The 15,730-nt window shown below is 47.3% G+C and overlaps 1 protein-coding gene across 1 annotated transcript in view; it reads left to right on the top strand.

The window, feature by feature from the left end:
* The window catches only part of CACNA2D3 (calcium voltage-gated channel auxiliary subunit alpha2delta 3), an 864,056-nt gene that overhangs the window by 783,806 nt on the left and 64,520 nt on the right, over window positions 1-15,730 (top strand). The window contains exons 32-33 of the mRNA XM_040454466.1: window positions 2,106-2,176; window positions 15,554-15,629. Coding sequence (XP_040310400.1) covers window positions 2,106-2,176; window positions 15,554-15,629 — 147 coding nt within the window. The remainder of the gene's footprint in view (window positions 1-2,105; window positions 2,177-15,553; window positions 15,630-15,730) is intronic.

Below are 15,730 nucleotides of genomic sequence, written 5' to 3'. Positions count from 1 at the left end.
GGCGCCTCACATTACCTGCCTGAGCCTCCTGGTGGGCTCTGTAAAAGGATGATTGACAGCCATTTTATAATGAAGTCCCATTTAAATCATTTGAAATTTTTTAGCAGTCAACAAACACTACGATAGGGCTATTAATGCCTAAATAAATTAGTTAATTGTCCTTAAGTTGCTAAGGAGTCTGACCTCAGTGCCTTGTTAATTTATCAGAACTGGCTCTGGGTCACATGTGGAATTGTGCTTGAATTTCCCTTCTTATCCACGAAAATGTTGTGGGAATCTTAAGTGCACCTGTGATGAGAGAAAAGCTACAATGTTAGAAATTAAACTGCCCACAGCCTGTCTCCTGGATGCTCACCATCACTGGACATTGGACAGTTGGTAAAGATCAGATAGGAGTGAGCCCATGACGTAAAGCCAGTCTGAGAGAGTGCAAGAGCCCAGAGGCCTATGGTAATATGCCTGTTTTGCTGGGAGAAAAAAACCCCAAACTTTCAAGAGTCAGTGGAGCAGGAATCCAAATTAACCACCTTTGAGGAGGAACCCTGTCCTCCCACCAGGATGATGGAGGGCTGAGATAGGAGCCTGGTCCCTGGGGGTTCTCGACTGGCCCACAGTGTGACCCACTCCTACCCAGTCCGGGCCTGCACGTGCGCTCTGCTCCCTGCTGGATCTCTCCCTGGGACAGCCCTGCAGCGTTGCCCAGGGAGCCAGCTGGCCTGCTCTGCCTTTGTTTGATGTTGTCTGGTTTCCTGCACCCCAATTAGGGTGGTTCTTCATCTAACAACCAGTTCCATTGACACTGGCATATTTACACACACAAAATACAAATGTCCTAGCTCCTTGCTACAGCACACACTCATAGACTTTGCAAAAGATCCCAATTGTCCCTGGAGCGAAAGAGGCAATGCTCCATATTTAGTCAGTGAAATGTCATTTCCTTCTTCTTCCTCTTCTCTTTCGTGACTTTCTGACAAAGTCTTGCTATGCCTTTCTGCCTGAAAATTCCCAGGAGCGTGCTTGAGGTCACTCAGTTGTAATTTGAATCGGGATTTAGCTAATACAAAGCCTATGGAATTTATTAATTCAGGCTCTGACGGTAATGCCCTCCACTCACCCCACACAGAAGTTATAAATCCTTAGAGCACCCACTGTAGACATGGGGGTTCTCTACTGGTCTACACGGGCTCATTCCAGGGTGTTGGCAGAAGAAGGCTGTTGTCCCAAGCTCTTTTCAGCTGTACTGCCTACACCCTCTCCCACGAGACCGGGAGGACTATGGCTCCAAGAGCCTGGAGGGATGGGCAAGGACGTTAATTTTTCATCCCACCATTCAGAGTATGCAAATCTCAGCCAACACCAAGAGCTGGTCTGAGGCAAAAACATCAATCAGGTGGTGGGGAAGGGCTGCTACGCCCTAAATGCCCTGAGGACGTAGGGGTGAGCCATTAGAGGTCTGATTAAGCCTCTTCAAGGGGCTGGGCCCTGGGCTGCCTGATTTGTCCACATGGTAACTGCCCAGGGACACAATTGCGAGTGCTCTTCAGAAAGTGATTTTGAGACTAGATGCATTCTCAACAGCAGGAGATTTATAGGGCCGATGAAGAGGACGGCTACATTTCCCTAAACAGGTCATCCAGGAATTATAAACAATTCTTTTTATTACTGCTTGGGAAGCCCTCTCATAGCCTGTTTCTTTCTACGAAGTAGAGTTTTAATCACAAGAGACTGAGCGCAGATGAAGGTTTACTGCATCCGGCTGTGGGGGGGGAGGGGTGTGTGCGCGCATGTCTGTGCGCGTGTGCGCGCATGCGTGTGCCTTTCAGTTCCAGTGCTCCGCATGCGGTTTGCGAAGCCGGCGCTCTTTGCAAGTGCCGCGTATGGTGGCACCTTCCCGTGAGCTTTCTAGTCTGCTGGTGGCACCTTCCCGTGAGCTTTCTAGTCTGCTGCGTAATCCCACCACTTCTACTGATTGTGAGGACATACTCCACTTTAATGTGACAGCGCCTTTTGCTCCAGAACTCAGAGCTGCGCCCGTTTCTATTCTCTGGTGTTTGGGCACATTGTTTATCTATACTTCCTCCTGGGTCTTCTTTTCTTCCCCGCAGACTGGAGACTTTTTTGGCGAGGTCGAAGGGGCCGTGATGAACAAACTGTTAACAATGGGCTCCTTTAAAAGGTAAGGATTTTATGGTCCCCTGCGCCCCCTGGAAAAGTTTGCCTAAATAAAATAAAACGAACCAAGGTCAAATAAAGCAAGCCCAGACTTGACCCCTGCCTGGTTTGTACGGGTGTTCATACTTCAGAAGATCTTGCTGAAATTCGATGCCTCTTGCATGAGTGTTAAGAGTCACAGAAACTCAGCTCACAATGGGTTTCCTGTTCACCCAGAATAGGGTTTATTGGAGGCCAATACTGGAGTCAGAGCCTTCGCTGGGACGCAGTGATAGCAGTCTCAAGCAAGTGGCTGCAGAGACATAGGAAATGTTTTCCGCCGGCTAAAAAGGAGGACTGTATTTTGTCTCACATTGGCAAACTGGGGAAGGCTGCTAGAAATCTGGAAATGGGGGATAAAAAGTGACAGACACCTGCCGATATAATTTTGGAAAACCAAGTGAAAGGTCTCAAAACCTGCCCCCAGATGGAGGGAAGTTAAAATCTGCTGCTAGAAGAAAACCCAGATGGTGCCCAGTTCTACTGGCACCTGGGTCGTGAGCGCTGTCACTGACCCTAAGTGAAGCTTGTGTATGACAGCTTCCGCTTGGCCCCACTCTCTCCTGGGCAGGATGGCCATGCTTTGGGGGACACCAAAGCCTATGGGAAAAGCCATCTCCCCAAGGAGATCAGGATGTCAGTAATGTCCCCCACCCCACCCCAGAGTCAACAGGAAATGACAGTCTTCGAAGCGGTGCTTTCGTGGGCATATTTGATGCCGTTAAATACATAATAGGCACTACAAGGATGGACCTCGGCTCGCCTGTGAGAACCACTGCTGCTGGTGGGAAAGGCAGGCCCCTAGTCATTACTCCGTGCAGCTGAATGGCCAGGAAGTGTTAGCTCAGGAAATCGGACTTTTGAGCCAGTCAACAAGACCAACTGAGCGCTGTGCTGAAAGCAGGGAATTCAAAAATGATGACCCAATTTTTGAGATTCCATAGCTTGTTTGTGCCAGAAGGAGGGGAAAAAAGAAATGATATAAAAAACTGGCATACCTCCAGCACTTCTGCGCTCTCTGACACACTCACTTGCCTGCCCCCAGCCTGCCTGCCGCGGGGTGTTCAATTCCCTTTCTTAAAATTCAAGTGCGGTGTTTTCCTCTTTTGCTACACGTGTTTGAAAACCCTGCTTGGAGCTGGGCTTGGGTTGCTGTGGAGTTTTCCAGCGCTTCTTAAAGCTTCCCAGGGCAGCGTCTGGATTGTCTGCCCTGCAGGGCACCACTGGTTGTTCCTATCTTGACGTGGATGTGTGTGCATTTGTGTCCTGTTAGTCTCCTTTCGACTCGGTGGTGGGGGAAGACAAAAGATGAGAATAATCACACACGTGTTTCTCATTCGAAAGCATATTTTTCAACTTCTTTAACAAAATCTTTTTTTTTTTCCTTTTCCCTCTTGGATATTCCTTTCAAAAAGCTCGGTGGGAGAAAGAGAAAGGTTGTAGTAGGATTGTAAATTCCCAGTCTTCTCCTTCATGTGATTGAAGCATGGTTGGCATGAATCTAGAACTTTCTTTTGCTGTGAGAGTAGCTAACATATTTGAGAAAAGGGAAGGAGTAGGGACTTGACACAAGTGTAACAGTATCTGTTGTCCTCTGGGAGTTAGCTGACAATGATCATGGGCCTCTTTGAAGGGGCCCTCACAGGGGCCACCAGAGCAATGAGAGTTTATGTTTATGTTTTGGAGTCAGATGGATTGGATTCAAATCCAGACTCTGACATTTACTAGCTGCGTGCCTTAGAACTGAGTCAAGTTACCTCTCCAAGCTTTGGTTTCCTTATGTGGAAAATGAAGGTGATAATAATAATTACTTCCATGGGATGCTGTCAGAGTTAATGGGGTAATAATAAGCAGAAGGCCCGTACCCAGTGCCTGGCATATATTAAGGGCTCAGTGATGGCTAGCTGCTGCTGTGATTTGTATCGCTGCGGATCTTTGCTCAGTCTTGGCTTCGCTTTCTGCTTGGCACCAGGTGGTGCTCCTTCTGCATCCACACACCTCACAGCAGGCTTCCCACGCTGCCTGGCGAGGGGGCCTCCAGCGTTGGGGGTGCTGCGGTGCCCCTGCCTTTTACAGCAAGCAGTGTGTCCTCAGAGCATAAGGGTGACAGTCGTTTTGTTCAGGGAAGGCCTGTATTTCAGCAGCACTGGAAAGAGGTAGCCCAAGGTACCTGATGGTGCTCTGGAACAGAAGTTGTGGTCCCCGTGAAAGTGAGCCCCACCCCGGAACACAGGATGCCTGGAGGCTGAATTGCTTTGGGGACGTGATTGAACCCGGGGAAAAGCCCAGGACCCATTCCCTGAATTCACTGACTTCCCGTCTTCTCTCCTCTCAGTGTCTTGGACAGTGCCAGGATGGCACAAGGTTTCTTGATTTGATCTGGTTGTATCCAGTCCTAAAACATGAGTTTCACAGACAAGAACCCTGCAAACCACCTTCTCCAGAAAGAGCTCACAGGGGAGAACACCATCCCCCTCTGTCACCTTCCCTTTGTCTCTCTCCCCTGGTCCAGATTTGCCGCCTCTCTCTCTAAAGCAAGATGATGCTTGTTTACATGACAGTGGACTCTTGCCTTGATTGTGTAGTCACTTATCTGGTGACCGGATGGCCCTTCTACTTAGCAGCGTCATCAGAGGGAAAGAATATCCGCTTCTGTGTCTACAGCACCATGGGGATGGGAAGGAAGCCACAGATTTGTGCAAATTACCAACTCAAGGGAGCCTCAAGAAGGTTCCGTGGCAGTGTGTGCAGATAATCTAAGAGACAAAATGGTCATTCGTTGTCACTTTAGCTCAGTCTTTGACTTGACTCTGTCTACCCAGCTTACATGTGACATGGTATGATGGGCCAAATAACATACTAATCGCTTCAGCAGTGTGAAAGTAATGGTCACAGTGGCTGCCTTCCCGGAGCGCTACCCCACACCAGACCTGAGCTGCACCTGACAGATCTTACCTCTTGCAGCACTTTCCAGTACTCTGTGGGACAGGTATAAACAGGACCAGCTGCATCATTTGTAGAGTCCAGTGCAAACTGAAAATCCGGGGTCCCTTGTTCAAAACCTATTAAGAATTTCAAGACCGCCAACAGCAGAATAGTCAACGAAGCCTGAGGCCCTTCCAAATACAGGGTTTTGTGCAATGACACAGGCTGTATGCCCATGACTCTGGCCCTGGGTATAAATATACCCATTTTACAGATGGAAATAATGAGGCTTAGAAAGATTAAGAAGCTGCCCTAAGTCTCTGTGTAACAGAGCTGGATTCAAACAGCCTGCAGTTTGAGCTCAGAGAGAATTTTCTAGTGTCTGCCCTTAACCTGGTTCTGTGTAGAGTAGCATTGAGTTGTGCATGGAGCTTCTTCCTGTTCTGTTTGAGAAGTGAAGGGGAGCTTGAGGAAGATGTTGGCTCAGCAGTGTCTTATCAGGGCAAGCAGGACTTGGAGGATGGGAGGCCAGCTGAGTGATAGCATCGCCCAGATTTCTTTTAGCTGAAGTTGGTAAATCTTTAAACCAAACCATGTTTTCAGGCTTCATGTATTTTCTCATGAGATCTACCACGTGCCTGGTCAGCTTTTTGCGTTGAAATCCAGACAGAGAACTTCAAATACTTCTTCATTCTTATCACAGAGAGTAAGTAGACTCCCCGGAATGGTGACTCATGTAGGGTTTCCCAGCGTAGCTATTTTTCTCTTGCACTCACGTTCACAGCCAGTAAGAGCCTTGCATTCCTATTTCTCAAAATCCACACCCCGTGGTTCTCTCTCTTGTCATTGGCAGTGATGTCACCCCTCTTCGGATTACTAAGAGAACACCTAGTTTCAAAGGATTTTTCTTAGAATTCATGTATCTCCCCCACTTCTTGTCCCCAGTGATTCAAATTCAGTGTCAAATATCCAGGAGAATTGAATATGTATATATGTTTTATATATAAAATGATATTTTATATACGTATAGATAGATAGGAGAGTATCCATGGTTCCTGATGGGGCCTCTTTGACACACTGCACTTGAGCTAAGAGGACTCTAGGTTGAGCACCAGAATCGCCGTGTGTGGCCTTGCACAGACTCCCCGTCTCCCAGCCTCAGTTTCTTCCTCACCCAAATGTGGACCTTAGGGGATTTTGTGAGAATTAGCTAAAACAAAGTATGTGAAATTGCTCGGCAGATTGTAGAGTATTGCAGGGAGGATGTGAGATTGGCTCTTAGATAATAGCTCCAAATGTCTGATCTTTTTCTTTTTTCATTTTCTTCTTTTTTTTAATCATTAAAACTCCCCAAAGCTGGTTACTATGCAACAGTTAACCTCCACAGCACAGCCTTGGGGATGGGCCTGTGGGCCTGGACTCAATCAGCATCCCTGGAGAGCTTTTGCTTTTATTTATTTATTTATTTATTTATTTATTTATTTATTTATTGTTAATGTTTATTTATTTTGAGAGAGAGTGCATTGCGTGTGTGTGTGCCCATGTGCATGCATGTGCAAATGAACAGGGGAGGGGCAGAGAGAGAGGAAGACAGAATCCCAAGCAGGTTCCACCCTGTCAGCACAGAGCCCTGTGCAAGGCTCAGTCCCACAAACCCTGAGATCATGACCTGAGCCGAAATCAAGGGTCAGACATGTAACCAACTGAACCACCTGGGTGCCTTTCTTCCTTTCTTTCTTTCTTTCTTTCTTTCTTTCTTTCTTTCTTTCTTAAGAGAGAAAAAGCATTCAAGCAGGGAAGGGGGGCAGAAGGGGAGCGGGAGAGAGAGAGAGAGACAGAGAGAGAGAATATCCCAAGCAGGCTCCAAGCTCAGTGCAGAGCCCCATGTGGGGCTAGATTCCACAACCCTGGGATCGTGACCTAAGCTGAGATCAAGAGTCAGCTGCTCAACCCACCCAGGTACCCCTCACTGGAGAGCTGTTAAAACACGCCTGTGCTCAGGCTGCACCCCCAAAGATTCATATGAAATTCATCTGGGGAATGGAGCCCAGGCACGTATGCTCTTTGAAAGCATCCACGTGCTTCTCATGCATGGCTAGGGTCAAGACATACTAAGTTAAGAGCACCAGGGTACCATTCCAGGTGCTGTCCACTTTGGAGTTGTCTGACATTGGTCAGCATTCACTCACTAACTTTCAGTTTTCTCAGTAGCAAGATAGAACTGAAAGAAGGATGTGTATACCTGCAGGTGGGGGTTAAATGGAGTAATGCGTACTTTTACCAAACTTTATCTTTGTGGTTTCTGCCAAAAGGTCTTCCTTTGTTCTTTGTGTATCGAATTCAGCTTGAGGAAGCAAAGACCAATCGGTCCTGCCTGGCCTTTGGTTTGCAGAGAAACGGACCGCTTGCTAATAATCTGTTTTTGCTTTGGGAGCTACTGATAGGTCCTCTCCATCTTGGCTGTGTGTGTTTTGCTTTATACGGTTTTGTTTGTGTTATGTGCTTGGTGCAACATGCCTGAGCTCTCACCCCTCCACCACCACATTTTCCCTGTGGGGCCTGGTGAATGTCTTCCTCACCTCGCCCCACACATTCATTAACATAGTTGGCTTGTGCAGAATTCCCTGTGGTGGCTCATTCTGCTCTCTAAATTGCCTTTCTAGAAAGGTGACACGTCAGGTAGACTTCAGGACTTGGGACGTGTCTTCTCCTGTCTCTGCATGATGGAACCGTACAGGCTCCCTGGCCGGTGACTGTAGCTTTCCCTGTCCTTGGTAGTCACGTTGCATTTCAGCCAATGTCCTGGCCTTTCAGTCTAGAGAGTGTGAAAGGAGAAGCCTGTTATGTTTGGATGGCTGCTCTCTCATGCCGACTGCCCCCCCAATGTCTAGTACTCAACACTCATGTGATGAATGTAATGGCTTCCCGGCTTCCTGGTGACCTGACCGTTTCCACAGAAGTATGCTTTGTCAGAGGTGGCATTGAAGGGAACAAGAAGACAGATTGGCTTGAACAAGTGTGTTTCTGAGCCGAACTTTCTGGAAGACAGAGACCTGAGAATTCGAGTGCATCACTCTTTAAAATCCTCAAGCTGCCTGCCTGAGCATCCCCAGTGACAACAGGAAGCACGCTGCCCTCGTCCTCATCATAATAGCAGCAGGCCTCATTTACTGAATATTAAGTACAGGACGGGCATTATTCCAAGGAGTTTACGTGTATTACCTTAATTAGTCCCCATAACAACTCCACGAAGTTACTACTGTCATTATTTCCCTTTGACCATGAAGTCCTGCGAGTGGTGGCTGAGCATGTGAGTAACTTGTCCAGGTTCACCCACAGTAGTGAGTGGGGGACACGGAATGTGAACTGTTGTCTCTCAGATTCCAGATGGCAGACCACGTTTACCTAATCCCCACACGTCTTTTCCCCTAGTTGGAGCAGACTGAAGTATTTCTTATGGAAATATTTGTTCACATTTATGCTTATTCTGCTCTAAGAGGTAGTAAAAGAAAGTTTCTCAAACGTAGAGTCCAATATATCAGTTAGGAGTTAGTTCTAGAAATAATAGGAAATTCTAGAATAACAAGGGGCTAGAGAACATGGGAGCCTTTTTCTCTTTTTCATGAAGGAAGTCTGAAAATACAAATTTGTTGTCATCACGGACCCATGACCATATCTTTTTTCTCTACCTTCCTCCATTGGCATTTAAACTCAAGGTTACTTCATGGTCCAATACAGCTGCTTAGCTCCAGCCATCACATCTGCAATCTCTGCTGGCAGAAAGAGGATCCAGGGAGGTCCAAAAGGCCAAGTAAAATTTCTTGATTAAAATTTATTTTAATAAGGAGTGCCTGGGTGGCTCAGTCAGTTGCAACCAACTCTTGGTTTTGGCTCAGGTCATGACCTCACAGTTTGTGAGTTTGAGCCCCACATCAGGCTCTGTGCTGATAGTGCAGAGTCTGCTTAGGATCCTCTCTCTCTCCTTCTCTTTCTGTCCCTCCTGCTCCCTCTCTTTCCCTCAAAATAAATGAATAAACTTTAAGAAAAACTTACTTTAAGAAGTAAATATTATTTATTAAAGTAAAATAAAGTTTATTTATTAAAGTATTTTATCCCAGGGGCACCTGGGTGGCTCAGTCGGTTCAGCATCCGACTTCGGCCGAGGTCATGATCTCACGGTCCGTGAGTTCGAGCCCCGTGTCAGGCTCTTTGCTGAAAGCTCAGAGCCTGGAGCCCATTTCGGATTCTGTGTCTCCCTCTCTCTCTGCCCCTCTCCTGGTCACACTCTGTCTCTCTCAAAAATAAATAAACATTTAAAAAGTTTCAAAAAAATAAAGTATTTTGTCCCATACAATACTCCCACTCCACACAGTCTCACCTAGCTACAAAGGAACCTAGGAAATGTACATAGCAAAAACTCGGGGTTCTGCTTGGCAAAGCAGGAGAATGGACATTGGGAGACTCTAATAGTCTCGGCCACATCCAGCGTGCCTGGTTCCTTCAGCCCACATAACATCCTCTAAATACTGAATCTGGTTTCTGGTGATATCCACTTGGAAAATCTTCCCAAGATGAGGCTTTGTTTACAACTCCCCAGTTTCTCCCCACACCTCACATGCCGAGTGCAGTCCTGAACACAAATGGTCGTAGCCACCAACTGATTCATCTGTCCATGATGCCTGACCCCAAGCGATACAAGCAGCAACACTCAATAACACCCGTGGGGTTTGACCAATGGCAATAATGGCACCAGGAACACCGACTCCCCGAGGTCCTGACATGCTGCGTGCAGCACAGGGATTGTTGTGATGCAGTGCTGTGAAATGTGGACGTGAATTCATGAACTTGGCAGAGGTCAAGGAAGCCCCCCCAGCATCCAGGTTTCTTGCCGCAAATGGGTTTTGCTTCAACTCATTCCCCAAGCAGAATTCAGCTGTTTCCTTCTATTTCTTAAACCAAGAGGCCAAAGAAATTTAATCTTTCCTATGTGGCATTCATCGAGATTCCGTTTTCCCCTTCAGTTGAGCTAATTCTCATGGAACGAGCAGGTGAATGGACAAACCAGTTGTCAGTTATGTGCTCTTACCACCATGCCTACCCATTATCCTTTGCCTCAGGACCGAATCGGTTCCTCCATTTAGTAGAGCTGTGATAACTTCGGAGCAGTGATTGCACCTTCTGAGCCTGTTCCCTCTCCTATAAAATGTAACCATGCCCCTGACACAAGAGGTAATGCTTCCATGCTGCAGAAAGTAATTGATTATTTCTTATTGTTACTGCTTTTATTACCTAGGTGAGATGCTGGCACGACCACTCTCTGAAACTTTGCTTCCTTTTATGTTATCAGCACCTGTTGATGAAAAGCCTTTGGTGCTGACAGATCGCCTGCTTAATCTATCGGATGAAGGAGGCTCGCTTCTCAGGGTTCTGCCCTGGACTCTGGTGGCCCCAGCGTCCTGTGGGCTGGGCTCCTGGCCGGTGTGGCCACATGGCGCTTATTCTCTGCTAAGGACGGGTGCTCATTAACTCGATGTGTCAGTGATTTCCAGCCAGGGGCTCAAAAGCGGTAGGGCCAGGGTCATGTAGGTTCCGCGCCTCTGCTGTGTTCCGTGTGCTGGGCTGACTTTGGGGAGCAGTGCAGTCTCTGTAGGAAGTTGCTGTGGGAAGACACGGCCACCAGCGTGAAAAGGAGGGGAGGGACAGCACGTTTTGAACCTTCTGTTAACACTCAGATCAACAGATTGAGCTTTCCACTCTCTTGGTTTTCTGAGATGTAAGAACGAGTAAGGCTTCCCATGGTGACAGTGGCCTTGTTCCGTGCCCTGTGTCTCTGCTCCGTGCCCTGTCACTTGCAAGTTGGAAGCTGCCCGAGACCACCCTTTATGGTTCAACAAAGAATACGTATTTTTACATGTTGCCCTAGTGAGTCACTCACTTTGCTTCTTACACTTTTAGATTCAAAATTGCGTAAATACAGTGAGCGTCTATGTCGAATGCCTCCCTGTCCTGTTTTTAGGGCTGTATTTGCAAACATTCAGCTGTTTCAGGATTGGTGTTTAGGCAGATAGTGTAGCCAGAGCTAATGCTATGAGCCATCACAGGTAAAGAACCCGGCCTCATGGGCATACAGTAGGTGTTTAATAAATGCTGGTCCCTACAGTTACTAACAAGTCTAAATTAACTGTGCTCATGCCTTTGAAATGGAAACTTTTTTTTTTTTTTTAACGTTTACTCACTTTTTGAGAGACAGAGACAGAGTGTAAGCGGGGCAGGGGCAGAGAGAGAGGGAGACACAGAATCTGAAGCAGGCTCCAGGCTCTGAGCTGTCAGCACAGAGCCCGGTGCAGGGCTTGAACCCATGAACGGTGAGATCATGACCTGAGCTGAAGTCGGACGCTTAACTGACTGAGCCACCTAGGCACCCCTGAAATGGAAACTTCTAATTCTTAGAAGAAATATTTTTCTTGGTTGTGATCTTTGTCTCCTTGGAAAGGAGCAGAATCAGCAAAATAGCTTTCAACAAGTCCCCATGTCACGGGCCTGTCATCCACGGCCCTACAGTGCACAGGGGCACACAGGCTGTCTAGGTTTTCTTTGTATCAGTTTGAGTTTCTTCTTCAGAGACTGCTTCTGCCTTCCGTCAGAGTCTCAGAGAGACCCGTCAGGGGCACAGAGATGCTAATGATAAGCTCCCAGGGCAGCCTGCGTGGGGGTGTCGTGGGGACCAAAGCATGCCATCTGTAATAAGAATAAACTGCGAGCGCAGCACTGCAGCACGGTCTCGGCTGGGCACGATGCTCGGGGCTTATTTTAGAGCCGAATGAAAGCAGGCAATTATCATGTTCTTTAGCTCTAATCAGCCAAACAGGATACAGGTAGCCACAAAATGGAGTTATTTAAAACTAACAAAATCACTTCAAAAAGGGTAATAATCTGGAAGTCTCTCTTTCTGCAACATCTAGTTAAAGCTGTCTAAGCGTGGAGAAGACAGGGAAGGCTTGTTTTGTAACCTCCTCAATGGCACTCGGATCAGGAAAGCTTCCTTGTGAAATGAAAGGCAGGATCTCTGGCCTGGAGGCCGCCCCACAGCAATTGAATTTGGCCTCACCGAGTAAACCAGAGCCTTTGAAAATGATCCCAGGAGAATCCCAAGCTTCCTGTGAGGGTGGTTACCAAGGGGGCTCTCGCTAACGCAGCCAGCTGGTCTGCCCTGGCCCGATGACCCCAGACAGTCCCTCAGCTTGACTTGAAAGTTGATTCTGGACTTTGGTCCTGAGACCTTATCTTGGGCAGCATTTTCTGTGACATTCCAGTGAGACTGGGAGAGGGCACCAGGCTGAATTCTAGTCACTGCTACTGAGCAGAAGGCAGAATGAAGGGGACTCAGCCTGACCCCCGTCTAATTCTGGCTCTGCCATTTGTTAGGTGTGTGAACTTGGGCACATTACTTAGGCTAGCAGAGGCTTGGTTTGGCCCTCTGTGAAATGGGGATGATTAGAATCTATCTGGTAGGAACGTGCTTCCAAGACTACCTTGCTCATGGTTGCTAAGTAGAGTTCCGTAGACATCAGCTGTTGTTATGATGGTCCTCAGCTGTAAAGCCCACAGACAGAAGTTCCCACATCATCCCTCGATAACCCCAGTATGGCACCAGAAGGTGTCTTATACTGCAGTATGAAGTGTGAGTTTTATGCTGCCTCGTGTGTGCCAATGAGCTAAGAAAATCCGGAGGCCTGCCCATCCTCTAACCCACTGGGTAAAGCCTGAGTCAATTCCCATTGCATTAAACACCACCCCCATTAATTAATCATGGTAATGAAAACCAGACTAATAAATTATAACAACAGCTGCAGCCCTGCCTTCTGTTAATTGCTTCTTCTGTACCAGACACTGGGCTGATCGCACTGTGTCTATCATCTCATTTAATTCCACAACCAACCCATAGGGTAGCCATTTTTCTCACCATTTTACAGATGAGACTGAGGCACCGAGAGAGTGAAACAAGATGAAACAACATTGTAATAAGTGACCGAGTTAGGATTTGAACTCAGATGTTGACTTCAAAGCTGATGTTTTAACCATTATGCCACACTGCCAATCGCTTGAGCCCTTGGGAATAACATAGCTTTAAGATCCCAAACTCCAGGGGCCCCTGGGTAGCTCAGTTGGTTAAGTGTCCAGCTTCGGTTCAGGACATGATCTCATGGTTCATGAGTTCAAGCCCCGCGTCAGGCTCTGTGCTGACAGCTTGGAGCCTGGAGCCTGCTTCAGATTCTGTGTCTCCCTCTCTGTCTGCGCCCACCCCGCTGACGCTCTGTCTCTCTCTCAAAAATAAATAAACATTAAAAAAAATTTTTTTAAAGGTCCCAAACTCCAACAAAGAACAAAATAAGGCCTTTTGTCGTAAGGATCATAACAAATCTAGCATACTACATGGTATATTTCAGTATATTTCCACATGTCTGATTATTTAAATCTCAGAACATCTTTGTGAGTCATTTTATAAGTGAGAAAATGAGGCCTCAGAAGAAGGTTAGCATCTTGCTCAGATTACACCCTGGATAATGGCACCTGGAAACTAACCTTGCAAACCAAGGCCATGCTGTGTGTCTGTCTACAAGACTCCACACACAGGCACGTTCCACTCAACCCATGCTGCCTCTCACCATGCTCTGGCCCGAGTTCTAGCTGTAGAGACGGAGTTGAGTGGTATGAAAAGGATGAAGCCAATGATGATTCTTGCCGAGTCCTAGAAAGGCCTTTCAGGGACACCTGCAGAAATCCTGCAGATGAGGTGTGGACTGTGGCATAGTGGGGCAGTCAGGGACTGAATGCAGTCGTCCATTGCGGTCTGCAGGTGATTCTGTGGCTGGGGCAGCATCAGGGTTGTTTGGGGACTTCCCTGAGCCAGGTGCTTGGCTGGTTCGTGGGCTTCATTCCTGTCTCAATAAACACAGGTTCTTCTGGCCCAGTGAGCAAGACTGCAAGAACTGTTTTGATGAGGGAGAGGCTTTGGGGAGATTGCTGGGAGATTGTGTTGACCACTGGTGCCCTCTTGGACTCTGCTACCCGAGACACCTGTGTGATGCTGGTCAGGAGCTGGTTTCCGTATTGATTTGATCGCACGTGGCTGGTCTTCTACTTGGTGTCCGTAGATGGTTCTTTGTTAATCTGTCTGTGTGATGCTTCCAGCTTATTGTCTAGAGGAGGAAGCTTTTTCCTCTTAGTTTGAACTTGACCTCTTCTATCTAGTTGTGATGGCATCTCTTCAAGATTCATGCAATCAGACAATCATGCATGCATTCGCCCTTTTGAAAGGGAATGCCTTCTCCATGCTGGGTGCTGGGCTAGCGCCCTGCGCCAGCAACAGTCCTGCTGCATGAAACTTCTATTCTAGGGCCCGTCCCCAGCCTAGCATTAAGTACGCTCCATGGTTAGCACTGTATTATTCTAGAAAGGAATTCCTGCAGGGAGCATCCCTTGCAGCCATTTAGAAGTTCCTGTATTGCATTGTTAACATGTCACCTGGCAGCTGTTACGTAATTCAGGCTGGACCTTAAGTCTCTCTTTTTTGGGATACCAGAGTAGTGGGAAGGAGAGCTGGTAGGAGGAGAGAAGGCATGTCGCCTGTGGGATAAGGTGTTTGCTCCATCTAGAACCTTTAACTTGCTACCAGAAAGTGCCATTCTCCTTTCTTTGTAAAGTTATTGATGAGGAATTAAAATGTCTGGAACAATTATAGAGTGAAATATCTTGGCAGTTGAGTTAAGGTCATAACTGGGAAGGAGAGCTGTCCTTTCATCACCAATTGAACAAAAAAAAATCCATTTTCTTGTTTCATAAATGGCACTGTTTCCAAAGCAAAAATGCAGTCACTGGTATAGTGGTGGCAGTGGAGAGTGGTGGGGATTACAACCAAGGAGCCAACTAGTTTCCAACTAGCTGTCAAAGTGCTGTGCTCATCTTGGTCCAGGGATATTTCCTAGTGCTTAAGAGAGTCAGAGGATCCTGCCAATTCTGAACTCAAAGTGGTCTTTCCCAGCCTTCCTCAATCCTGGACACATGGCCCAAGTGGGTTCCCTTCAGGGTCCAGAATCCAGTTGAGAACAGCATCGTCCCTCTGGAGTATCCTAGTCCAAGCAGATCAAGCTTGTTTAAACCAAAATGACTGTTTCGTCTCATCCCTGTCTCCTCCCCTCAACCCCAGTACCTTTACTCCTTTCCTCTTCAAGTTCCAAGTGTGATGTGCCCGTGTCTCCAGTCCTAGACTTTGCACGTTCCTGATTTGTCATCTGTTTCAGGCCTGTATTTATTTGTGTTTGTCACTGCTGCACTTGATGGTGGTGTGGTGAGTTCACCACGCTGGTTCACACACAGCTTCCCATTTAGTGACCCTCCTTTCTGTTCTCTCCTACAGAATTACCCTGTATGACTATCAAGCCATGTGCAGGGCCAACAAGGACAGCAGTGACAGTGCCAGCGGGCTACTGGATGTAAGTACAGTGTGGTCACCCACAAAACAGTGGCACGTTTGTATCTGTCTCTGTGTGCGAGCAGGTCTTTATCTTTGGAGTAATCAAGTTCATCTTTTTGC

Source organism: Herpailurus yagouaroundi, unplaced genomic scaffold, assembly GCF_014898765.1.
Source record: "Herpailurus yagouaroundi ecotype Mexico unplaced genomic scaffold, PumYag 213, whole genome shotgun sequence".
Lineage (NCBI taxonomy): Eukaryota > Metazoa > Chordata > Mammalia > Carnivora > Felidae > Herpailurus > Herpailurus yagouaroundi.
The sequence above is the reverse complement of the archived record's forward strand: the minus strand, read 5'-3'. Positions and strand labels throughout refer to the sequence as shown.